Source organism: Ischnura elegans, chromosome 5 (assembly GCF_921293095.1).
Source record: "Ischnura elegans chromosome 5, ioIscEleg1.1, whole genome shotgun sequence".
Classification (NCBI taxonomy): domain Eukaryota; kingdom Metazoa; phylum Arthropoda; class Insecta; order Odonata; family Coenagrionidae; genus Ischnura; species Ischnura elegans.
This window is the reverse complement of record NC_060250.1, coordinates 108,113,779-108,139,546: the sequence shown is the minus strand read 5'-3', so window position 1 is coordinate 108,139,546 and position 25,768 is coordinate 108,113,779. Positions and strand designations below refer to the sequence as shown.

The window sequence follows — 25,768 nt, the reverse complement described above, 5'->3', positions numbered from 1 at the left end:
CCAACGAACGCTGGAACAATCGTAACTTCAACGAGGCATTGGCGGTCTTCAAAATGATTTGAGAATAGCAAGTAGTAGGTGCTTCTCCCGAGAGAGGGCAGCTACCTTCACGCAGTGCCGCGCGAGTTCAAGATAATTTTGGGAGTAGCGATAAAGAGAGAAAGAGAGAGAGAGAGAGAGAAGACGACGATGCAGAGGGGAGGAAGATAGCCTCATAGCGTGATGTTTCCCCTCCCCCACTCCAAATCATTCTCGTAAATCCACCCCCTCCTCCCGCCACGCTAAAGCAGTTTCACTCAAGGCCTCGAAGTCAAGCGAGATTCGTTGCGTCACTGCTGCCAATGTGTACGGTTGGCGCGAAAGCGGTGGATTGGCCCTGCTGTGTGTAAGGCGAAGCGGAGCTCTTCTACGCTCTACAGGTTAAGCCATCTTCCTCTAAGGTGAGTCACGGTCATTCATGAAACCGCCTCGCACAGCTCGAATGCCATACCTAGCGTCTTTACGGAATAACTTCCAAGCTGCTGATAAATTCGTGGCAGAAGCTCGATAAAATCAACTGCAGATAGATGCGGATCTACGATGGAGAGAAGTGGAAAGAGTTCTGAAAAACCGTGTTGAACTCTAGGAGATTCAACATAAAGAATAACTCCCGCTTGAAAAGTCGTATCTTTTATTTTTTCCCAACTAAATACGAGTTTATAAACTATAATCTCCCATTTAGAATCCCATACAGGGCGCCGTCACTGGCGTTACTGTGAATCTGCATCTGTGAATGAAAATACTTAGATGGCATGTTCAAACTTGGTTTGAATCGGACCTAGTTTATCCGCATTTCATGCCATCAGCGCCGAAACTAGGAGTTTGGTAAGTGGGGGCAAAGATAAGTTTGCCGGCCCCCTCCCTCGCCCGCCGCCACCACTATAAGTGGCAAAATACATCCCTAAGATATTTTTTTGAGATTCGGTAGTTGAAATGAACACCATATGTTTGCAATTAAGACGTTTTATTCGTATAATTTTTTCATTATTTGTAAATTAATAACTATTGCTAAATACTTCAATTTGAAAATTAAATAACTTTTTTAATAAACCTTTATAAACTTATATTCCGCCTCCCCTGAAATCTGCCCACGGGGGCACTTACACACACCAGGTCCGGGCCTGCATGCCATCACTAGGACGTCACCTAAGACGGAAGCCTAGGTCGAATACAAATAGAGGATTAATTAACATCTATGTTATTTTCAAATATTTGTTGTGTTAGAATCGTGAAATTTTCAGGATGTATAAAGTAAGCATTTGCTTGTACCTCCTAAATAAAAATTTATCTTTGTAGAAATTACGTCGGTAAAATTTTCATGTCTGAGATGTTGGCAAGTTTTGAAAGGGTCTAATTTATATACCCTGAATTTTTGAAGATGGTAAAGTAAGCTTTAAACAATGAAAACAAATTAGGAAAAACGACGATATATCGAGGGTGATTTATTCTCTTAAAAGGACGCATCCCTTCTGCTCGACCTGTCTTTTTCGACGGCGAATCACTCGCTTGAAATTTTAACTTATGATGTATCTTCTGGAAATTTCGGGATATTTAAAGTAGACCTTGGTCAACATTAAGCTTTACCTCATTTTAAAAAATTTACTCAATATTTACCTAGACGCAATTTTTTTTATCTTTGAGATACAGGCAAATTGTGACTTAATTCTAACTTACTCACCCTCGTCATCATCATCATAAGTCAACAATCGTGGTTTGATGCAGCTCTTCATTCCTCTCTCCTACCCACTAACCTTTTCATAGTGACGTTTTTCATTCTCCTTTACATCCCTAATATTCTGTCCTAAGTAACTCATTTGGGGACGTCCTCTTCCCTTCTTCCTGTCCACCCACCCGTCGACAAGCGTCTTCATCACGCTATCATGTCCCATGAAATGGCCAACTAAGCTTCCTCATCTTCTTCTTATAGTTTTAGAAGGCTTTCACCCACTCTTCTTAGCACTTCCTCATTACTTACTCGGTCGATCCCTTTTATCTCATCCTTCTGAGCCGTGGAAATAAAAGATTTTTTTACTTCTAGCCTTTCTTTCTTTTCCTTTTAAAATGAGACTGGCATTAGACCCCCTATATATTACGTAAAACTGGGCACTTAAGACCTAGTTGACTCTGAGCTCGATCTCGGCTCAATTCATCGGTAACACGACATTTCGAAGTCTTCCATTCTTGACTTCTCTGCTACTGTCAACGTCCAATTCTCCCTTCCGTAGAGAAACATGCTCTTTACTTACTCTAAATCAAGGGGAATGCATAGAGGAGGCCCAATTCCATCCCATGGAAGGCTGATTTCTGTTGCCAGTTCGGTCGCATTTTAATCGGCTTTCAAAAACGTCCGCGTCGCTGTGATGAGTGCAATGCGATCCACTTTTTTTCAAATATTTTCCAGTCTGGTGATTGCAAAAGCGATGAATAGCATTGAAGAGTTATTAATTTGATAAATCACATCATCATGATGATAAATTTTGGTTAATACCCTTAATTATTTCCCCGTGTTACTCGGATCAATTTGTCCGTCAGCGACGCGAGTGGCGACATCTGTAAACATATTGAAATGTGCGGTCGTTGATAACATTTGGAGGCCGACTTGAGGATCCTCTTTTGTAATATTCGTGTCCTAAATATTTCAAAATGGCAGCATGAGTTTTACGTAAGCAATACGGCCCAAAAATGTATAATTTGGCCGATCGAGAGAGAAGTATACGCCCTCTTAAGGATATGTTCTCTTCATGGAAATCAAATAATTATTTAAACTTTTCTCAGGTTTCCGCGCGGGTAAGATATTTGAAAGGCGCCGACGTTTCGGGTTCCGACTCGTCACCCATTCTCAAGGCAAGGAATGCAGTGGCGCAGCGAGGGGGGGTTTTGGAGGATAAAACTCCCCCCCAGAGCTCAGAGAAATTTTTAAGTTTAATCCATTTTACTTGATTGGATTGATATTACTAATAGAATAGTGTAAGTATTAATAAAATATCCCTCAGAAAGCCGTAAAACTCACCATTTTGAACCATTTATCTTAAAATTCCGCAATTTATTAATCTCGCACCTACCTCTTATTCTGGTGGGTATTCCATACCCCCACACACTCCGGTATTAGTTGCACCTAAACCCCCCCAGCCTTAATTCCTAGCTGCGCCCCTGACTGAATGAATACTTGAAGAGACCGTTGAAGCTCAACATCAGGAGGGACGGGATTGGTCGAGTCCCGATTGTTCGATTCTGTTCGCCGGGAAAGTGTAAAATCGTACAAATAATTATTTTTCAAAAGGTTTTCCAAGCAAGTAATAAAAAGGGCAGGGTCGCAATGTTATAGGTACTGAAGCTCTTGTTTTGGAAGAAGCGCTATCATAGAAAGTATTTGATGATCGTAAACCAATCGATTGTTTTTGTCGTGTGACAAATTCAGCTAAAGTTGTATTCCTCACGGATGATAGACTTTTGAGAGCCAACTTGCAATGGCCTCCTTAGCCATATCTGTACAAGGATATGATAATGATTAAGGGAATGTAATCGTAACGTTGAAAACACTCAATAATTCTCACCAAGACGTCATACATTGGACAATTCATCAAATCCATCCGCCAAGTACCAGATCCCGAAATTCCATCAATATTTTCCATTCTCAGTTAATTAAAATTTTACGGCTCAAAAGGACTTCGAGTTGTGATTTTTGCTGATGAATTTAAGTGGCGGAAAAATGCGCTTATAATACAGCGAATGGAGTGGAATAACAAAATATTTATGACACGGCAGACAGAGTGAGAAATCCCCGGTTGTCGAGATATAATATTTTGATGTTCAATGCTGATTTTTTTCTCAGTTCAAATCACGCCACCTTCGTTAAAACAGCGGAGACAGTGTGCTCGGATGCATACGAAATAGGCTGTAAATAAATTTCATCTCTGAGTGTTCGCGTCCAACGGTCCAAGAGAGAAAATTTTATTTCGTATGAGTCATATAGTATTTCTATCCATGTCACAAAAATATACCTGCGATTTCGATGAGACGGACTTTCTTCATATCTCTCAAAGATAATTTTTATCATTACTCCCAGGTGTTTCAATACTTGCGATAGCATAAAAAAATCTTTGGTGTGACCGTTTTAGGAAGTATGTTGTTAGAATAAAGATTTTAAATACAAGTTATTCTTCATCATTTTTAAATGTTTCATTTGTGTTGGAGATCCTTTTAAATAGGTATAAAATGAAACAAATTTAGCCATTAACCACCACTGTAGAATGATAAAAAATGTGTACTTTTTAAGTTTTTAAACCAAATTATTCATACTTACATGAGAACGCAACAGTTTAACCCATATGCGCCCACAGAAGCGAGATGGCTACACCCTATCATTCTGAGCATATTTTATTCCCTTCAAGAAAACCCGCACTCCTTTTTGCTATTGCATTGTCGCAAATATATTGTTGAAGCCTCAGAGTAAGGATTGGGGTAGAGGGCGCTTTCAGGCTGCGCAGTAGCAGATTCTGTGGTCAACATGGTTACCACGTGATCGTGGGAAGAAGTGCGGGAATCCTTACTCTTCTTGTGGGAAAAAGTGCGGGAAGTGTGGGATGTAAGTGCGGGATCTTGACTACATGCGCAGTAGCCAAAGCGCACTCTCCCCCATCCTTACTCTGAGGTTGAAGCTTGTAATAAATTCATCCTCAGTTTATTTTTTAATCCGGTCGAAATAAGCCTAGTTACGGAAAGAAAAGGGTGCGAAAGTATGCCGACTATCTTGAATAATTATTTAATACATCACTGAAATAATTATGAAAGTGATTCAACTATATTTGTATTATAAGCGCTCTATAAAATCCGAGTAAAGGCATTCACATACGTACTCAAATTTAAAATATGAACTCAAGCATTATAGAGAAGTTAGGGTAGCAATTAAAAGGAATCAAATCAACAGCGTCTTAAATTTCTCACTCTCATGAATTCAATATCACTTCAATGTTTTTGTATTTTAGTTGGAAACATAAGTATAAAATAAAATGCTCTCTAGAATGTTTCTTTGCCTATTGTCTTTGGCCAATGAGGAATTCAACACGTGTGATGCCATTGATTCCTTCACCCCACTTCATCGATTATATGGCTTGAACTTTGGGAATGAGTCTAAGTCCACGGTTGACACTAAAGGGGAGCGCTTTATTAAAGCTGGAAGAAGTAGTGTAGCCAGAAACTTCCTTTTTTTACCAAGGATATCGACTCCATATTCCTTTTGAATACACTGACTTATTTATGTATGAGCCACGATGGTCGAATGTTACAACATACAATACAGATCGCAAGCTTCTTCAGCACCTTCCCAGCATGTAGCCAAAAAGTAATCGTGACTAGAAGTCTTTTTGGGCCGCACAATTGTACTTCACTGAGAATGGAATGTTGTTGGAATTTCGTGATCTGTTACTGAGTCAGCAGATGAAATGGATGAATTCTTCATCGGATGACAGCCGAGTGAGAATTTTGGATTATATTCATAGCAGATGTTGCATGTACCTGTCAACTTTTGTCATGTATTTTTATTTTCTGGAAAATATACAGAATAAATGTTGGCGCAACAAGTGATCTCAGAGAGATATTTAGAAACTGAAAACTGGGTATTTTCGGACGGTTCTATCACGAGACAAGAAAATTATAAATTCAGAAAATAACCTTTTCAAATCTAATATTGGCTCTTCTTTCAGTTCCTCATTCATCTCCTGGATGATATGTTTTAAAAATTCTTTTCGCCAGATGTGAATCAGGTGAGTTTTTGTAATCTTTACTCACAAAGCCGTTAATTTAGTTGAATTCTATTCTTCACAAGAATATAAGAGACATTCAAAAGTAGATTATATATGTTCTAAATAATGTGTATAGACCAATAAAATGCGATATCACCCTGGCATTTCAGCAGTTCTGAGATTGCTATGAACAGCAGGATAATAACTTTTATTCAAAATGCTGAAACCCGCATACGTCCGATACTGGGATCCTTTCTATGTCTTTTGTTTCAAATAATTTTAAATACCTTTAATATTGAAACGAAACCTGTTTTCGAGAAGCGCACTTTCGATAGCGCCACTGGAAACTTCGACATAAATATCACGTCGCAAAGTGGTTCGAATCCGAAAAGCGTACGACCAAAAATCAATTTTATCCTCCCTCTCGAAACTTACTTTAACATCCAACCCATGTAGTACTATGTTCGGGGTATGCTACCGCACACTAACTCTTTTCATTATTTTGAAAAATAAACTTGTTTAACATACCTGGATCTATTTCGTACAAATATCTGGTAAATTAAGGGTGTTCTATCATAACACGAACACTTAGTTGTCAGGTAAACTATGAGTAGGACGGCAGTTGTGATCTTTAAAAATGCTCGTGCAGAGAAATCGTTTTTTTTCAAACTATTTTCGCATAACTACTCAATAAATAGACAAAGATTGACGCCGAGATTTTGCGATGGGTGAGAGAGAATGGTACTTGAAAAGTATAGCAAAAATTCAGCTGCATGTATTAAGCTGCTCAATATAATCTAAGAATATTTGCAATAAGCCTAAGAGTCTAGGACTTTATGATGTTCCAGACTCATAGGCGGATGTGAGAGTGGCCACTTGGCGCACAAGCTTCCGTACAAATACTCACTATATTATTAAATACTTCCCACCACTGACTGACTGCCTGATTCTCGGTAATTTTTGGGGCGAACGAGACGAGATACAACGAAAAGTCATAGAATCGACCCCCTCTAAAATCGTCTCAAACCCTAGGTAATATTGTCGGAAACTTAATTATATATCTCTTACAGAGTTGCCAACTGCCTCAGTGCCTCTAATTTTTGGGGAAATTTTGGATTCAAAAAATCTATGCTAACGAGGAATTTGAACTTCGTGGAGAAGCTTATTAATGGCATCAAAGTCATTGTGGGAGCCATATGCCCACTGTAAAAATCAGAAAGCTTGGAAACCAAGAGCGGCTTAGTATTCCTAGGATTAAATTTTGACAGGTTTGGCATCACCGAAAAAACGATCCTACAGGAACATGGGGACCACAAAAGTCGTAACAACTGGCAGAGTGACCAGAAAAGACCGCCGGAAAGCGATTGCTTATTATAAAAACTCCTTACGACGCCATGTTGTGTCATGAGTGTGGATATACGCTGACGAATATCACGGCGCACAGGTGTGCTGTCTGCACTAACTGCAGATCCCATTTAGACGCTTGTGTGATTAATCACTGGGTTCTCCCAGTATGCCCTTCTTATCCCAGCTCTTGTTTCACGACACGATCATTTCTCGTTTCACCCTTGAATATTAGCTCTGAGTTGACCCTCGGACGAACGGTATCCCGCGGATGGGACTGTTCTTTGTCCCAACTCAATTACTCTGGGAAATCTGTGTGGTGGAGGCCCTGTTAAAGGCACCTTATGATACGATCACGATCCAGAGCGGTTGCTCACGCGGTTTACACCAGTGGCGCAGCGAGGGGGGGAGGGTTTTTGGGGGATAAACCCCCCAGAGCTCATAGAAATCCTTAAGTTTAATCCATTTTACTTATTTGGATCAGTATTACTTATAGAATAGCGTTAGGATTTAACAAATATCCCTCAGAAAGCCGTAAAACTAGCCATTTTGAACCATTATTCTTAAAAATTTTCGGAAGGAGGGCCCCCGCAACTCCTGCTTACCCTGGTGGGTATGCAATACCACCACAGCCGTAAGTATTAGTTGCGCTTAAAACCCCCCCTAGCTTTAATTCCTAGCTGCGCCCCTGGTTTACACCCTTTCTTTACCTAAATCTTGAAACTGCGAGTCCTGGTTCTGGTCGACTTGCTGCAATGGTGCGTATATCGATCCTTAATGTTTAGTTTACAATGTGATTCGTGCCTCCCTAAAACTTTCAGTGGTTTATTTTATCTCTTTCTATGAAGTGTTTCAAGTTTGTACGTTCGGGGAAGATTTATATTCTTCGCTACCCTTATCATTCTCTCATTGGCTAGCTAATTGTTTATTCTTCAGTAACACCACTGATTCATAAAAAGCATCGAGAAAATATTAATAAGATTTTCCGAGTCTTTTGCTTTTCATGGGAATACCTTTCTTGAAAACACCTACTTATTCTCGAATATTCACCTATAAAGGATTGAAATTGGGGAACTGCATTAAATTCAACGTATATACTAGATTTAATTAAGAACAAAAATTAGTATTTTTCAGACTGAGAACTATCTACAATGCTGGATTACTCATGGTGGAAGGGTATCATTAGCGTGGATGCACTCCCGACTCAAGCACATCTTTTGTGATTGCTGCTTCACCAGACCCGCGGAGAAGAATTCAAGAGAGGGAGTTGTGGGGCGAAAATTATGCGATTTCCAGAATTACGCCTATACTATTTTAGTTGAATAACGGAGAGTACCTACCTTTTGAAAATGGCTTGCGACGCTTAAATCGGCGTAGAAAAAAAATAAAACCAAAAACACCTCTTACAATATTTATCCGATGTTCTGCTCAAAATCATTAATGAACAGTTCAAGATTCGGTGTATTGGATACTCGATAAAAAGAAATGTATATTTTATATAGAGCAAGTGAGGAAAAGCAGATTTTGAAAAGCATGCATACAAGTATTACTGACTGTTTTTATAAGGCTTTAAAGTAAAATTTAGAACAGATGAGATAAAGCGAGACTTATTTCGCAGGGTATAACCAGGATCAGAACTCTTTCATGAAATATTTGCCGTCCCATCCCTCAAATAGTTGTGAGGTTCCTACGGTTCCACAGAAAAAATACACGGAAAAAGAATGATGACATACATTAAGAATAAGTTACGTCGGTCCTCAGGTTCACGGGGTCATCAAAATGTATGTTGTCCTTTAACTTGCCGCTTACCGCTTTTACCGACTTTCTAGTATGATATTTTAAAAGTATTATAGTTTTCACTTGCCTATTCACTTGTCCAAGCCAAAATTAATCAAATGCACGATGCAGCGAAAAGGTTTCAATGCTGATTTATTTGCAGCATGTCACCTACGACTGTCGTCTCCACGTAATCCACCGTCTACGGCCTTAATGTATAGATAGCTGGAAATAAAAATGCGACCCTCGAAATTCCAGCGCGAAGCGAATTTAATTAAAAGCCTTTTCCGAAAACTAGGTCAAAACGGAATGAAATCTGCTTGAAATGGGAAATTATATTTCTTCAATATTGCAGGGAATATTTACAATTACTATAGCCTGATTCGTCCGACATTTTCCGTTATGAATTTAGATATCAAGACTAATCGATATTTCTCAGTGGAAAAGGAATGTGAGACTTGAGGACAAAAGGGAGTCAAAAGATTAATCTTAAGGAATGCAGGTTTGAAGGAGGGTGTGTAAAAATATATATGTAAAGGTCATTCCACCTCAATGAAACAAACTTTTGTCCCTTAGGATCTCACATTTCAATTGAAATTTCTGTATGGGTCGTATCGTAGAGTACCCCGAGACCGTTTTCTGATTAAATATTATGCATTTTATGCGCATTCTTTATTTCACATACTTGCCACAAGAAGTGCTTTAACTGATGTACTTCCATCTATTTAAAAGCTAATTTCAAGGCTTATTTTAAAGCTAAGACTTCGTGTAAAACACTATGTTTGAAAAACTATTGAACGTCATTAATTGTAATTTTTATATTTAAACGTTAATATAACTTTTCATTAACTTTCCTCAATTACTTCATCTCAGATTGGTCCAAACTCTTGTTTTGTAATCTAAACGCATTTAACTTACTATTTCAAAAATAAAATTTAGTGACAACTAATAAATGGATTTTCAGAAATTATTTAAACAGTTACATTTTTCTCCCACTCGGCGTTCCGGCTCTTCTATCAGAAATGATTACCATATGCAATCTTTGCTGGGACTAAAAGAGACTAAAACTAATATAAGCATTACATATGCGAATTTGATCATGCAACGTTAAGATGTTAATGATTTGTAGCTTTTTTCGTTGAAAATTGATTAAAAAAGGATTTAAATTGTTGAAAAAAAAGTCAAATTTTTACTCAAACAAATCGGATCACATCTAGAGATAAGACGAGTACTTTGTACACTGAGATAACTTTTGACTATTTTTTTACAATTTGATCGAATAATATTTAATCATTGCGGAACAATAAATAATATCTTACAAGGGCAAATGATTTTCAAATTGGCTAAGTCACCGTATCAAGTGATAACGTGGGATAATCGGATAGCTTATCTAAACGACGCGTCAATACAAAATTTCGTAAAAGGGATTAAAAAATGGTAAATAATGTGGAAAATGATAACCGGAAAAGGCCATATTTTGTTTTCCTCAATTCTGTAAGAATTAAAACAAGATCAAGATGTTCATGAATAAAGAAAATGCGATGGATTTACCAGGAAATGAAGTCTTGTAGGTAACGAACTCCGTTAAGTAAACCATGCTAAAATTTTGTGAAATCTTCGTAAATTTAGTTCTGACGATCTTCGAAACGCATTTAATAAGTATTGGAGCAAATATATCAATGCCCTCAAGCACCTGATGAGAACAATGAGATAGGGATTTTGTATTGGCTACCTCTAAAGAACAGAAAATGAAGGCCATAAAAATAATTTACAGCTTTAAAATACAATTACGGATATCTGATATTGAGTTTATACAACCATACAGAACGCTAACATAAATCTATACATTCGAATCTTTGAGTAAATTTTCCTTCAGAAACAAGATATATCGTACGAGCTCTAGCATTCCAATTAGTTCTGATTTTGCTCATGGTCGATTCTTTTTCTTGTTCTTCGTGGAATTCCAGATTGTCAATCAAATTTGACAGAATTCCTCTATTTCATGTATTTGTAGATAGCATATTTTTTAGTATAAATTAGAAACTTGGTTGTGAAGTTGTAAAGTGTGTGTGGTTGTGAAACAAATGAGCAGATTGAAATAATGGTTGATGTTATTCATAAGTTCTTGTTTGTCGTATGTCGTATCAACTTATGCTGTGTTATTCGTGTCTCATTGTCTCATATATCGTTGCGAATTGAGATGATCTTATCCATATACTTTTTCAAATATCCCAGCATTATCGATGTTACCATTTCCCTTTTTTTCACTTCATATCTTGGCACCCATTTTTAATTCTCATAAATTACCTTATAAATATTGGTTCGGTAACCAATTTTTTCTCGTGTCGTACACTGACGCATTTCTTTTTTTTCGAATCAAGAATGGATGGTTAGCTCTATCTAGCATAAGATAGCCAATATTCTTCGATTTGAAGCAGTGAATTTTTTTTAATCATCATTTTCACATCATTCTCATTTATTAAGGTACTATGATAGCGTAGTAGTCTGTGCATTGGCTCAAAAAGACAAAGGTTCCATGTATTTCCAGTCGAGGATAACCTTTTCTGTGGGCTGGCATGAGGTCTCCGCTCATACATGTCCATTTTCTATTGTGTTCCCATCCTTAATTGACCGTTGATAGCACCATGGGTCACGATAAAATTACTGTGGGGAACAAGGGATCTTGATGATGGGGTCTGGTCATTGGCACAGATAACCAAAGGTCCGTAGTTAGATTCTGGGTCTGTGGGAATATTTTCCGTCGCCAAATTCCATCACCATTCACGCACAGGTTCCAAATCTATTTCATTTACTTTTTGCACGTTACTCACATATAGTCATATCAGCATAAAAAATAGCTCATACTAACAAGGAACACCTACACGCCGCCCCAAGGCCATCTCAATAGGCGAGAGGCGGGTGGTATTAGGACGCCAGCCGTTAACCCGTAAGAGAAAACAAGACTTTAAGTGAGCTTTGTAAGAGACGTGACTGCCTGAGTTGGGCCTAGCATTTATTTCAGTCAATCAATACACAGAGGAGGACCAAGTCCTATACCCATCCCTAATGTTAAATATCTCTCTTTTTTTATTGTTTCTATTGGACCTGGTAACGTAAGGGGGCTCTAAGTATAGGTTCTTCGTATCGTTCTGAAAGATATTATTTATTAAATACAAATCATCCATGGAGCGCATTAAGTATATACGCATTATGTTCGAATTATTAATTTTTACTTTTATTGGATGTCATAATTACCCCATTTGTGTATAAAATAGCTCATTCCAACATCACCTGTATTCCACCATTCCAAGGAATCACTATTATTAAAGCATCCCGTTCTATTTCTTTAAACAGTTGAACTTCAACCTCTGGGTACAGACATGGCGAATCGCTGTCTTAGCCGTTTAAGTGTGGCCGCCGGTGACGCGATTGCTCTTTTCCTGCAGCCATATTCTCCGCGGCCAATCAACTCAGCTATCACCTCCGGATGTCTCCTCTGCAATACAAGGCGTTCAATACATACAACTGTTGCGCGGAAGGCAATTGCCGAAGCTACTGCCAGTGACGCTGGGGTGAAACCGTTCGACGAGATCCCAGGGCCCAAGCCACTGCCGATCGTCGGAAACATATGGCGCTTCTTGCCCTACGTCGGTGAGTCTTCATATCCGAGGGGCAGAATCGAAGGGAAGGGGGAAAATACTCCTGGACCCAAACTTTTCAAGCTATTTATGTATAATTCGCCAGACTAATGGCGAGCGGAGACCCTCCAATAAGGAAAAAAAAAACAAAAAAAACGGAATGGAAAATTTATAACTCATAAAATTTTAAACTCCTTATTTAGCGCAAATTTTTAGGTAATGCATTACCATCACAAAAACCCTCATGGCTAAAAAAAATTTACTACGCCTCTTCGCCATACTAGTCGCCAACATCACCAATGAAGAATTTTGTCGAAATCATTGGTCAATGTGTAAATGGCAATACTTGTATGATGAGTAAAAAGCAAGGAATGAAGGTATGACCTGGTCTTAGCGACGTTCAACATGTTAAATTACACAGAAAAGAAGAAGAAATTCAAGATTAAACTTACGAATCAGAATTCCATCCCATAGTTATCGTCCAAAGGCTTCAGTTGTCACTCGTTCTGCTCTCGTAAAAAGTGTAAGAAGTTATTTTTACTTCGTATGATTAAAACGGAAAAATAACATCAACGATCTGTTTCGGTGTACCGTTGCTAAATTCAGGTAAAGCGTGGATAATTTAGATATAGTGGTCACATTGTTTAATGAAACCGTAGTTTTTTTAACTAGGCACGAGAATATTTTTTTAATGAAACCCTGCTTATTTTATACATTTCGTAACGTGGGAAGAACGTTTCGATAAATACTTCCGCAAACAACGGACTAACTGGATCCAAAACGGATTTTCCCTCGTTAAATTTATATTTAGTGGAACGCGCATTCAGTTACCCTCTTAAGACTTCGCCACTATAGTGGTTTCCTGTTATTTTTTATTGTCTAAATCGAAAGATTATTGCTCCTGGAGTACGTATTCCACGCTTTTAGATCTTTAAATGATGATATCTATTTTTCGCGATTAATTGAAAAGTGGAAATTTTCAAGCGCGAGAAAACGCGACGGCTAAGTATGAATGCCGGGAAAAGCCCGTGTGACGTCATTCTGGTTCCGGCTGCCGCCGTGTGAGGCCACCTTGGCGCGAGGCTATGAGGGCCGCTACGATGCAGGCTGCTAGCAGGTAGCAGAGTACCCTGCTAGCAGATAGCGCTTGGCTTAAATAAGGATTATTAATACCCTATCAAACGAAGGAAACTTTCCGACCTTAGGCAATTGTAATAGGTGATTATTAAGAGATGTTTCCCTGAGCTCTGTGCCCCATGCATGCATTAGTAATCTCAGGCAATGTAAAGCTCCTATCTACTCGTATAGAAACTAGGTCCCTGTGATGTCACGTGGAGTGGAATCGCATGGGCGCCAATCTGGCCTTTTTCAAATGAGGTTAAAATTGACCACTAACATTCGTTTAAACTAGGATTTCTAAAACCAAATAATTTGTATATTATGAATACACTAATGGTGGGTTACGAATCTCAATCAATGCCTTTCGTTTTCTTTGATGAAGGAAACTACCCTATTGTCATGCTTGTGATTACTTGAATGTTTTTTTGTATGCATGAATCGGATAAATTTTAATTGAACAATGTTGATGAATTAAGACTACCGATATTTATTTGAAGGCTGTTAGTAAAAGTAGAATTAAGTTTTATAAAATTGCCAAGATTGTTGTAAAACACGTTGATAACATTTTAACTTTAAGGGAAAAAAATATGTCCCCCCTATTTCCTCTAATTTTTCCAAATTTTAGCTCGCCATCTTTGATGTTACATTCCATAAAACTCCCTAAAGTTCACCGCGAGTGCCAGATTGAAAGCACCTTTCCTCACTGATCCCCGCATTCCTGTTCCCGCAGGTGAATACTATGGCAGGGACTCCCGCGATCTTACCCTTCACATGTACGAGAAATACGGCCCAATCGTGAAGCTGGTGGGTATTCCGGGAAAGCCGGCCCTGATGTACGTGTTCCGGCCGGAGGACGTGGAAGTAGTGTTCCGGAACGAGGGACAGTGGCCCATCAGGGGCGGCATGGCCACCATGTCTTACTACCGCAATGAGATGCGGAAGGAATACTTTCAAGGCGTCGTCGGAGTTCTGATCCAGTAAGCTCTCCGTTTTTTTACCATATTCACTGGAATAGTGCACTTCTGCATTTCATTTGTTACAAACCTTCCGGGAAATACGATAAAACTAGGGAATAATGGGAATTTTAGGCTACCGGTAAAAATACAGAGATAACCCTTGATTCTCACGAGCAATTGGAAAAAGTTGTGATTTCGGTATCTGAAATCCCTGAATCCATACTACCCGCTGTACATACTTCTGCACACCCTGAAGCTATATTACCCGCTCTACATAACTTCGCCCTTAAATTATACTGTCCGCAATCCATACATTCCTTCTGCTGAAAATTATGCTGTTCGTTGATGCCTTTGGAAACTTTTTTTTTTTCAAAGTCGCATTCAGCTTATTGATTAACTGGAATAATAACAACTTTTTCAGGTATGTATATGATGGAAGATAAATATTACTTACATGCTAGCACAGAAAACATGGTGAAAAACATGGCTAACTCATATGATGAATATACATACAAATAAATATATGCTACCATTCAAGCAGAAAATTTCTTATTCATATTACTATGTCCACATGAAACTGTTCCACTACATGGATTGTAGTACTTTATTTTACTCTATTCTGTTGTCAACCGATACAGAGAGCCCTCAGCTATGACCATTTTTGTGTTCCAGAAATGGACCAAAGTGGTTGGAGTCACGCAGTCGAGTCAACCCTGCAATGATGCAGCCACGTACATCTATGAGATACATTCCACCTATTTCTAGTGTAGCTCAGGAATTTGTGGACAGGTAAGGTGATTTCCTGAGGGAGACCAAATAATGAATATACAAGAGTGAAGGATAACAAGTGCATGTTTTTTGTAGGATGCGAGCCATCAAGGATCAGAATGATGAAATGCCACCAGACTTCATGAATGAACTTTTCAAGTGGGCCCTGGAATGTGAGTAGCCATAAATAATAAATGCCTTACATGCATAAAAACATGTTCATTTGTTTGAGGAAGAGACTTAAATTTTTCTTCACTGAAAATCTGAGGTCCTTTTTTAAAAATGCATTCCAATTATTTACAAAAAGGTTCTTACTGGTGAAATTTAAGTGCAGTGGAGCACTATTCATTTGTGTTTATGGATGCAATAACCATTCATATAATGCAGATAATCTGCTGACAAAAGTACTTAGAAGAGTTGTCTTTGGTTCTTGTGTCAATCATTCTCTACACCTTTGGTGCCTTTACCATTAAAATTCTCTTTTTTGTGCATTTCTTTGATTTTATAACCATTCTTTAATTTCATTGCTTCAAAATATTATCCATCCATCATAAATTTAACAATAAATTCTATGAATTTATTTAGAATATACCCCATCAATGCATCAAACTTCATCTCAACTGAAACTTGAAACACATCAAGTAATCCTATGCTTTCCTATGACATATTGATTTTAATGAACAATTGGTGTTTTAAGTCTAGATAAAAAAAACACATGGGGAAAACTATGAATTCATGGATCAGAAAAATTTGCATCATATTTCTTACATTCCAAAGACCCTATTGAGTAAGGCTTTGAAATTTTCAAGCCTTAAAAAAAGAATAATTCTTATTTCAGGACCTTAAAATTTACCTATAAATTTAAAAATTAAAATTTTAATTTTTTACCATTCAAAAATTTGAGATCTATTTAAGTTTGGAAATATAATATATAACACATGTTAAAACATTTTGCAGCCCCGCTAAATCAATTCTTCACAAATTAGGGTATAATTAAGCAATTTTGTGGACCCATCAGCTGTCTGCAAGGCCATAGACAGGAATTTTTTTTGGGTAGGTTTTGGAGAAAGGAATATATTTCTATTTTACTAAGAGGAGGTTCACTTAAAACTGTATTCCCAGCATTTAGGTTTCCACAGTACCCTCAGAATGGCCTTTACTTTACATGAGAGAAAACAGATGCAAGTGTAGGAAATGAGAATTGTAAGGTTCAGGGAGCAATATCAGGAGATTTGTTTAGGGACGGATAGGAAAGTTATTCAAAGAACTGTTGGTCAAAGGTTAATTAATTGGCACTCTCTTGGGTGCAATTTTGTCCGTAAATTGGTTCATTTCTAACTTGGTTACCCATAATTCTCTTCATTTGAAATAATTTAATAATTAGTGTTTAAAGTCAGCTTTTTAAAATTGCACTCTCCCAGAATTGTACGCTATTATTTATTCCTAAAATAATTTAAAGTAGTTTTTTAGTGTTGTAATTACTATATAATTCTAATTCATATGCATTCCTTTTCCTTAATCTGTAGAATTGAAGTCATTGAAAAAAATAAATTATAATCTTTTTAACACTTTATTTCAATGGCCGTGAAAATATTTATGCACTTTCTTTTTGTTTAGCTATTGCATATGTTGCCTTGGACACTCGCTTGGGTTGTTTGCGGGAGAATCTGCCTCAAGATTCAGAAGGCCAGAAGATGATAGATGCAGTCGGTGATTTCTTTGACTGTTTGTTTGATCTAGAAATGGGTTTGTCCATTTGGAAGTATTACTCGACACCTTCTTGGAAAAGATTTGTCAGAGCCTTGGACATATTTCTTGAGTAAGTGTCTTATAAAATCTTAATGAATGCTATGACTAAGGAATAACTTAGAGTAGTTAAAGACATATGTACTCCATAGGCTGACTGAATATTTTGCTAGTGAACATTGTTTATTTATGTTCCCAGTTGATTAAAGAGGACAGTGGTAGAATCTAAGGTCATATTGGCAACTGCAGGCAAACAGGAATAGGCTTTGAAGGGTTCAGCCTCTCATCCAACCACAATTATTTCACTTACACACAGCACATACTCTGAAATTCTATTATTTTTAAATGTTGGATTGATTGTGAAATCAGGGTCTGAGTTCCAAAATTTTATCAAAATTGTGTATGAAGTACTACCACCAGTGTCCTAACATTTAAATTCTTTACAAAAAAAAACAGGCAGATTTCAAAAACAAACACCCATGGAGACCATGCCATAGTATAATTATGGCTGTTTAGGTGAAAAACCAATGGTGACTACTTACATAAATTTTAGCGTGGTAAAAATGAAATTTATAGCTTTTTTAATTAAATTAATGATTCTCCGATGCGTGAAAATTGACAAAATATTTACAAGTTAAGGCAACCACCCAAATAACCCCCAAGCAAATTTCTGGCTACATGCCTGGGCAACTGACTTGTCAGTATTTCCATTAATTTTATTCAGGTACTGAAGTTGGAGTAATATTTTGTGGTGGATTTGATAGATTGAATACCAGGCATGTATGCCAAAATCATTTCCTTTAGTTGGTGTGGAGCTGAATTTCGTTCCTCAAAAATAATTGCACAGTAGAGCAGGGTATCCTCCATATTTAATATTTGAAAATATAATGCAGTAAAGATAATGCAGAACTGTGTTTGCATACAATGCATTCAGTTTAAGAAAAATTTGTTTAACGTCTGATTTTCCTAGCTTAATGAGACTCATTCACTGTCCACAGGATTTCCACCAAATATGTAGATGCTGCATATGAACGAGCCCAGGCCCAAAAACAGATGGATAGTTCAAGTAAAGGTGAGCCCAGTGTGCTTGAGAGGCTACTGGAGCGAGCTAGCCCTAAAGAAGCAGCTCTAATGGCACAGGAGATGATTTTTGGAGGGGTAGACACGGTAAGTCTTAATTGAATTGAGAAAAAAACTTCAGATCACCTTCACTCAATTTGAAATGGATATTTTGATGACTCCTGGTACCTCAACACCTGGAGAGCATAGTTTTTATCTCTTCCTTGAGTTTGATAATGTGCTTCTCTATTAATCTGCAACAAAGACTGAGTCAATTAAAACCATACTCAATGAGAAAAATCTGTTATCTATATCATATGTACTACCAGAATTGGTCATTTCTCAGGCATATCACAGAGGAACAAATAACCAGACTGCTCAGTGATGTAATAGGAAATACAGTTAGTTCTTGTTAGAGTTGAAATGTAGATGGCTTAACAGCAAGCCCTCAGCCACATCACCATTCTAGTATGTACTTAGTAAACGGTGGCAACATACTCCTGCATTGTGCCTTGATGCTCTTTGGATGAAATCCATGATTAGAGTGTATTCCATTAGTGCTGTTTAATGGCTTAAGACTGGGAAGGTCATACACATCCTCATGCCCATCACCAGGCATACCTATTTACTTATTGCAAATATAGAAACGAACTGTATGTATTAAAAAAGATTAAAAATGCAAAACTATCATTAGCTCTCATGAAATAGGATATTACATGCACTTGATTCAAACAATGTCACAGAAAAACATGGAGTGACGTTGCCACTTAATACAACAATGAAGCCACTATTGGTGACAGGCTCACCAATAAGACACATTTCAGTGGCAGAATTAGGATTGTCTTCAAAAAATCTTATGGCCAAGCCCCTTCCTAATAGATCCTGCACTCCAATGAAATAGTTCAAAAAAACCTTCCCCTAACACCCTTCACTAAATTCTTGGTAAGAAGCTCACACAGGATATTGTCCACCCCCTCCACTCTCTGAAAGACTCTCCCGATTTCCACATCTATGATCCTCCGTCTTACCTCATCATCCTCTACTACACATTCCTCCACTATGTTCCATCTCTCACATCTGTTCTTACCATCATACAGATCCTCCAAATTCTCCTTCCACTTACTCTGAACCTTGTCCTCCTCAGTTTGCATCCTTCCATTTTTAGCATTAATTTTTTATGCATGTAGTAGAATTCATGTACTCTGTTGATTCAATGTTTTATTCAAATCCATGCTATGTATTTACTTAAAATGGATATGAGTTGAATCCCTTAGCAATGAGCTTTATCAATGGCAATGAACTTTATCAAGTCTTAGATCCATGGATTTTACTAATGATCCTTTTTCTTCCATTTCCTCAAGTCATCCTATACAATGGCCTCTGCCATTTATTGCTTGAGTAAAAATCAAGATAAGCAAGAACTTTTGTACCAAGAATTGAAGAAATTTTTACCCAGAAAAGATGATGTAATAAAGGAAGAATTTCTTGAGGACATGAAGTATCTGAGAGGGTGTCTCAAGGAAGTCTTTAGGTAAGCCAATTTGCAGGTAAAGCTTTCAAACTATATTCAGAGGCTAAAAATGATAAACAATAGCAGCTAAGGTTAGAACAAGAACTAAATCAGGGAACCCTGCTTGCATGATTTCTTTTATTCCTCTATTTCCTTTGTCCCATCTATGTTCATTTAGTTTACAGAAGAGTGTTTCATATTAGGAATGACATAAGTAGGTACCCTGTATACTGAGGTTTCATGACGTGCAGACCTCTCATGCATTTCTTTGTTGAAGTATTTTTTTGAAGAACGTTTTTTCAATTTTTTTAACAAATAAATGAGAAAACAACAAATTTAGTCTTACTTGCTTTACAATGCAACATTTATTTCATCCTTTTATGTTCACTTTCATAAGTGAGTAACTATATCAAGGATTCTGTTCTGTAAGGAGTGAATAGGAATCACTTTTTAAAATGGAATCTACTCCCTATGTGAAGGTTCTGAAATGTTGGAGTAAGACATAAGACCCATCTCTGTATTTCAGGGTTGCCTCACCATTTAGCGGGAATGCAAGGGTTACTGCCAAGGATACTGTGATAGGCAACTACAAGGTGCCTGCAGGAGTAAGTGAAATTATGGGTGCTGCACCAATTGACTTTTTTATAGTTTACTTTAGAGCAGGAGTTTGAGTTAGGGCGTCCCAAAGAGAATAGATAAGAAATGGCTAGAGATAACTTTTTTATGGTGCAATTCGCACACTAGAAAAAGTTTTTTGTTGCAAAAAATATTTGGGGGATTTTAAAATATTACATGATATAAAGTGGTGGGGGAAAAAGTTGCTTTTTTTAGGGGAATTATGTCTTCACTATTGGAAGGGATGGGCACCGCTGGTTGAATGATATATGTACATATGTACTTCTGTCAATGTTGCTGTCCATCAAGTCAATTATTCATAGTATGTATTCAGTCATTTGTACTACCAATTTAATTGCTTCAAAATTTGAAATTGTTTTACTTCTCTGCTATGCTTTAAATTTTTGTGGTGCCCTTTATGATGCAAATCACCAACCATTCGTTTCTCTTGCCAGAGCTCAAATTATCCCCCCAGATATCTTCAAACTGAGATTAAAACTACTATTGAACATTTTTATCATACTTAAATGAAATCACTGGGTTTAATGTTTTAACACAGGTATTTTTCCTTTTTTATAGACCTTTGTTATTATGCCAACCCTAATTACCTACACCTCTGAAGAATTTTTTCCTCTGAGTAAAAGATTTGTACCAGAGAGGTGGCTAAAATCACGGCCAACAGCTGAAACCACTGGCAATAAGGAAGATTTTGACTCTACCACAACTAAGAAGCCACCACCATTTGGTTTGCTTCCATTTGGATTTGGCCCAAGGAGTTGTGTTGGAAGGAGATTTGCTGAAATGGAACTATACATACTTTTAATCAAGGTAAGTTATCTTAGATTCAAAAAAGTTAAATACATTAACCAGTTCCAAGGATAATAGAACATCACATATTAAATCGGAATACTTTGCTGCAGAGTTCAAATTGTCACCACTAGGGACCACTACCACTACTTAAAAATAATAGAGGGTGTCATTATTGAAGCTTCCTGCATTTTTCAATGCTTATCTTAAGAATACTACCAAGGAAATGGCTTTGCAAAAGGAGGTATTTATGTGTGTAAGAATTAAATTAAAAATGTCAGTGAGATGAATGCTGCATAGAAGTGCAGAGAAAAGGCTGGGGAGGAGACTCATGAGGATCATAGGGCTTTCTGGACCAGAAATGTAGACCTGAGATGCTGGAAGGAGCATGACAAGAGATTTGAGCATTATGAATTATATGAATGAGGGCATAGGCCAAATTGATTTATAACATGTTCCATGCAAATCCATCTCAACCAGCGGAATACCTATAACCATGGGATCAATATATTCTGCTTCAACTTTGTGAAAATTCATGTTGAATGAATGTAAACACACTTTGTAAATTTTCACTGAATTTATTTGCTGGAACGATGTGTTTCGACACTAAGGCGAACGAAGCACGTCATACCAGCAAATAAATTTGGTGAAAATTTATAATGTGTTTGTATTCATTCACCCATAATCAAATCCCAGTGAGAAATGGGTGGTGGAATCCACGTGGAACCCACGTTGACTCCTGGATATACGGTGGAGATGGATATTGAGTGGTTGGACCCACGTGGAACGTTGATTTCAATTAGATCTATAGTGATTAGTATAAAATATTCTATATAATGCGGTATCCATGTTACATTACCACCAAATCTCCACTGTAATATCCACGCGAATCCCACCACCCATTTCTCACTGGGTAGTTGCACACTGTTGCATTTCCATAATTTTCGTAAGTGACTTCATATATTCACTCACTGCATATCTTTTGTAGGTTCTTTTAATATTTATTAAATAGCAATTACAATCATTAGACCATGTCACACATACATGGATTAAAGATTACCGACTTAGACCAACTGCAAACCTTAGAGCATTCTAGGAGATCACGTGACCACTATGTAACACAACCTTACCACCAGTGCTGTAGTTGGGCCGGTACGGCATACCCTGTAAAATCCAAACTCATTATAAGCGTACTGGTTAAACTATCTTTTTAAATCTGAAAAAGAAAGAGCCCTACTGTGAATTGTCCAATGGATTTCAGAAAGAAAAATCGGAAATGATTATTTACTTGTACAGAGTTATCTCGTGGCACAACTTAACTAATATAAGAGTTGGAGTTTGACATTTCAATCGCAGCCGGATGTATAATACATATTCAGCTGTTGGCAATTTTTGGCGTACCGCGTAATTTTTTCCCAACTACAGCACTGCTTACAACATATGCATTCTCTCATACTACTTACTTTTATTACAATAATTTTCTCTTATCAGATTTTCAGGAACTTCCGAGTTGAATATAACCATGGAGAGATTCGTTATGAACACAAAGTTTTGAGCATGCCAAAGGATCCATTGCGGTTCAAAATTTCTGAGAGGAAGGAATGAAAAATAACTTACCAAAATAAAAATAAGTATTTATGTACTGTAAATTGCATATCTTCTGCCATACATCTGCTAAACCTCTTATGGAATATGATCATCATTTAATTATCATGGGTGTTCTGACAGGGCCCAGAGTGTTATTTGAAGGATGCCAGACTTAATATTGGAAATCTGTAAAGTTTTATTTGAGTTGATTCATATTTTATGCTTGGATTTTAGAATGTGAAGACTCAAGACTCATATAAAACACTATAAGAAGGGTTATTTTCACAATTGGGATAATCTATCTGCCATATTAACCTCACCCCCACCAATCAGGTCGACCTCATATACGATTAATATTGTTCCTCATTCTTCATAATAACACTCTACTTTTTAAACATATAACTCAAATAAAAGAGTTAATCATCATGATTTTGACTGTCTAAAGAACTTTGGACGAGATATATGAAGAATCCATTGTGCTCATTCTGAGGAGTATCAGGAACTATCAAAATCTCTTAAATGTGAATATCCATTAATATTTTCAAATATACAACTCAATGAACTTTATTTTATGTGCATTAAGACCTTTTCAATGCTTTTTTCTATGAGAATACGTTGAAGCTTAATTGGCAGCCGTGACAAAGGGAGCTACTGTTGTTGAGTTGGCTATAATTTACTGGTACAGAGATAAGCCCAATTTAACAGGGATATTTCTACATCTGTAGCCTTAATTTTATTTTTATTCTTGAGGGGGTGCTAAATTAGGGAGTTACTCTTTGGAGGAGGTTAACTCCATAGCCACTTATACTTGAAAAATGTCAAGTGCCTGTTTTGAGCCAGAGCAATTATGAAACAATGCTGCCTGTTTGAATTTCTAATTGGTTATATGCAGCATGGGACTCAGGCACATGTACTTATGAACCCATACCTAATTATAACCGTAATTAAGCAATTTAAAAATTGATAATTGGAGGAAGGAGTTTGAGAAGGATTAGCTCCCTACTCTATGTACCTGACTTGTGTTTGCTTGCAAGGGATCAGCCTCACCAATTAGGTCAACTTCATGTACAATTAATATTGTGCCTCATACTTCATAATGCAAGACTATACTTTTTAATGATTTTTCTAGCAAATTATTGACATGATATAGTGAGTAAATTTGCAATATGCCATCCTCTACATTTTATTCAGTTGATGTCAATCATTTATTTTATTTCCCTGTGATGTAACAAAACTATATTGTTTCCCCTAATGCTATTGTCCAATGTATCTATGTATAAAATAATAAAAAAACATAAAGTGATCATGGTAAATACATTCATTGACAATTTATATCATTTCATGGGGGCATTATGAAAACTCTACTGAAAAATAGTCTAAGAAGTCCTCGTGCAAACTGTCTTGCGTGCATATTACATGGATGAATACGACTAATCTTTTAATTGATTTTAATTATTAATCCTTAACCTGCTACCATCGACTATAAGCATCGTCCCCTTAGCAGACTGCTCCCATCGTCTATTGACAATTTGAAATATGCTTCTACTCTCTGAGTCCATAGGTGCTTAGAAGTTCTTCAAGTAGATGTCATGAGGACATCTTTTACTCTTCTTTTTATTTTTATTGCCCTTCAGTAGCCACCAGGAACCCTCAGTAGCCTATTTTAGCTTATTTGTGCAGTGAAAGGGTTAAATCCATTTCCAAGAAAATATAAAACTAATTTTTCTGAAGCTAATTCAATGTTCCCTTTATCACAGTTTTCAGTCATACTTGTCCTTGTTTGATGACTTGGTCCTAATCCTCGAACTCCTCAAGAATTATCCTTTGCTAACCCATCATGTTAGGAACTTTGTCATTACCTTTTCTTTCTGTCTGTCTCATCTTCTGATTTTTCCTCCACCCCTATATCACACCACTAGTCTTTCCTTATCTTATTCTCTCAACATCCATGTTTCCATATCATGAAGTCCCACTCATGAGATGAGACTTGTGGCTTGCCTTTCAATCAAATAATTTGATAAAAACTGTCCTTCCCTATCTATAATAAACTTATACTATACAATTATCTTCCTGGTATCCTTACTGCTACGTCCAATTTCCTATTATGAGTTAGCTAAAGAGTTGAAGTATCACTGGTCATCTTAGGAGACTCTGTATATGGTGCTTTGACCTCCAAGATTCTGCAACCATTGCTGGCTGCATCGTTATGGACAGTAACAAACACAGACGAATTCTTTCACTGTGTACATATATTGGTCCTTCTTTTTCCACAATGATGTTTTTCTACCATTGTTTTCTCTTTTTTATAAATATGAAATCTTGATCTTCAAGTCCTTCTCTTTAAAAAAAAATGTGTGTTGATGTATCAGAAATTTATTTTCCATTCCTAAGGCTTATTATATTAAATTTGAAAGGTACAATAAATGCAAATGCTGATGAAGTATTCAAAATTAATTTTAAAGAGCAAAAATTATCCAAAAAAACATCTTAACTACTATAGATTTTCACTGATTGGTTAGGTTACAGGTTTATTTTTCTTATGCAACCTCCTGTCCTCTTATGAATTGAACTGGAAGGTCAGGTATAAGTATTGGGTCTACCTCTGAACCTTAACCTCGACCATGCAAAGTTCGTTTCTTGAAATATCACTGCATTTAATTTTATCATGAATAAAATTTTTTGATCTCTTACCTATTTTTATCTACATACCACCTTCCCCATACAGAGCATAGATATGAATTATTCTCTGGAATTAAAATTTAATTAAAGAAGCATTGAATACGCACAAATAAAAATTTGATTCGCATTTTTATACACTTTCTAAATGTTCAGGTATCTTTCAGCCATTTCTAAAGAGAAGGCATTCCCATACTCATTCATTATACTTTTAGGTGACTTCATGCAACCTGCTATTCCCACAGTTGGAAAACGTTTTAGGGGATGAGGGTAAAAAAGTGAAATACGCCATAATAATTGAAAAAATAGGTATATGAATTAAAGAAGCAATTAAGATAAATTGGCAAATGCAAAAATAGTACGTTATTTATAGTACATAAATACAAT

The 25,768-nt window shown here is 37.0% G+C and overlaps 1 protein-coding gene across 1 annotated transcript; it reads left to right on the top strand.

Annotated features, from left to right (window-relative positions):
- Nucleotides 1-275: 275 nt before the first annotated feature.
- On the top strand, nucleotides 276-24,009 carry LOC124159401 (probable cytochrome P450 49a1). The gene is made up of 11 exons (XM_046535187.1): nucleotides 276-440; nucleotides 12,255-12,551; nucleotides 14,388-14,634; nucleotides 15,286-15,402; nucleotides 15,478-15,554; nucleotides 16,999-17,200; nucleotides 18,126-18,294; nucleotides 19,548-19,717; nucleotides 20,223-20,301; nucleotides 20,891-21,139; nucleotides 22,610-24,009. The coding sequence occupies exons 2-11, from the start codon at nucleotides 12,281-12,283 to the stop codon at nucleotides 22,721-22,723; spliced, it is 1,695 nt and encodes a 564-aa protein (XP_046391143.1). The 5' UTR covers nucleotides 276-440; nucleotides 12,255-12,280; the 3' UTR covers nucleotides 22,724-24,009.
- The last annotated feature ends 1,759 nt before the right edge of the window (nucleotides 24,010-25,768 follow it).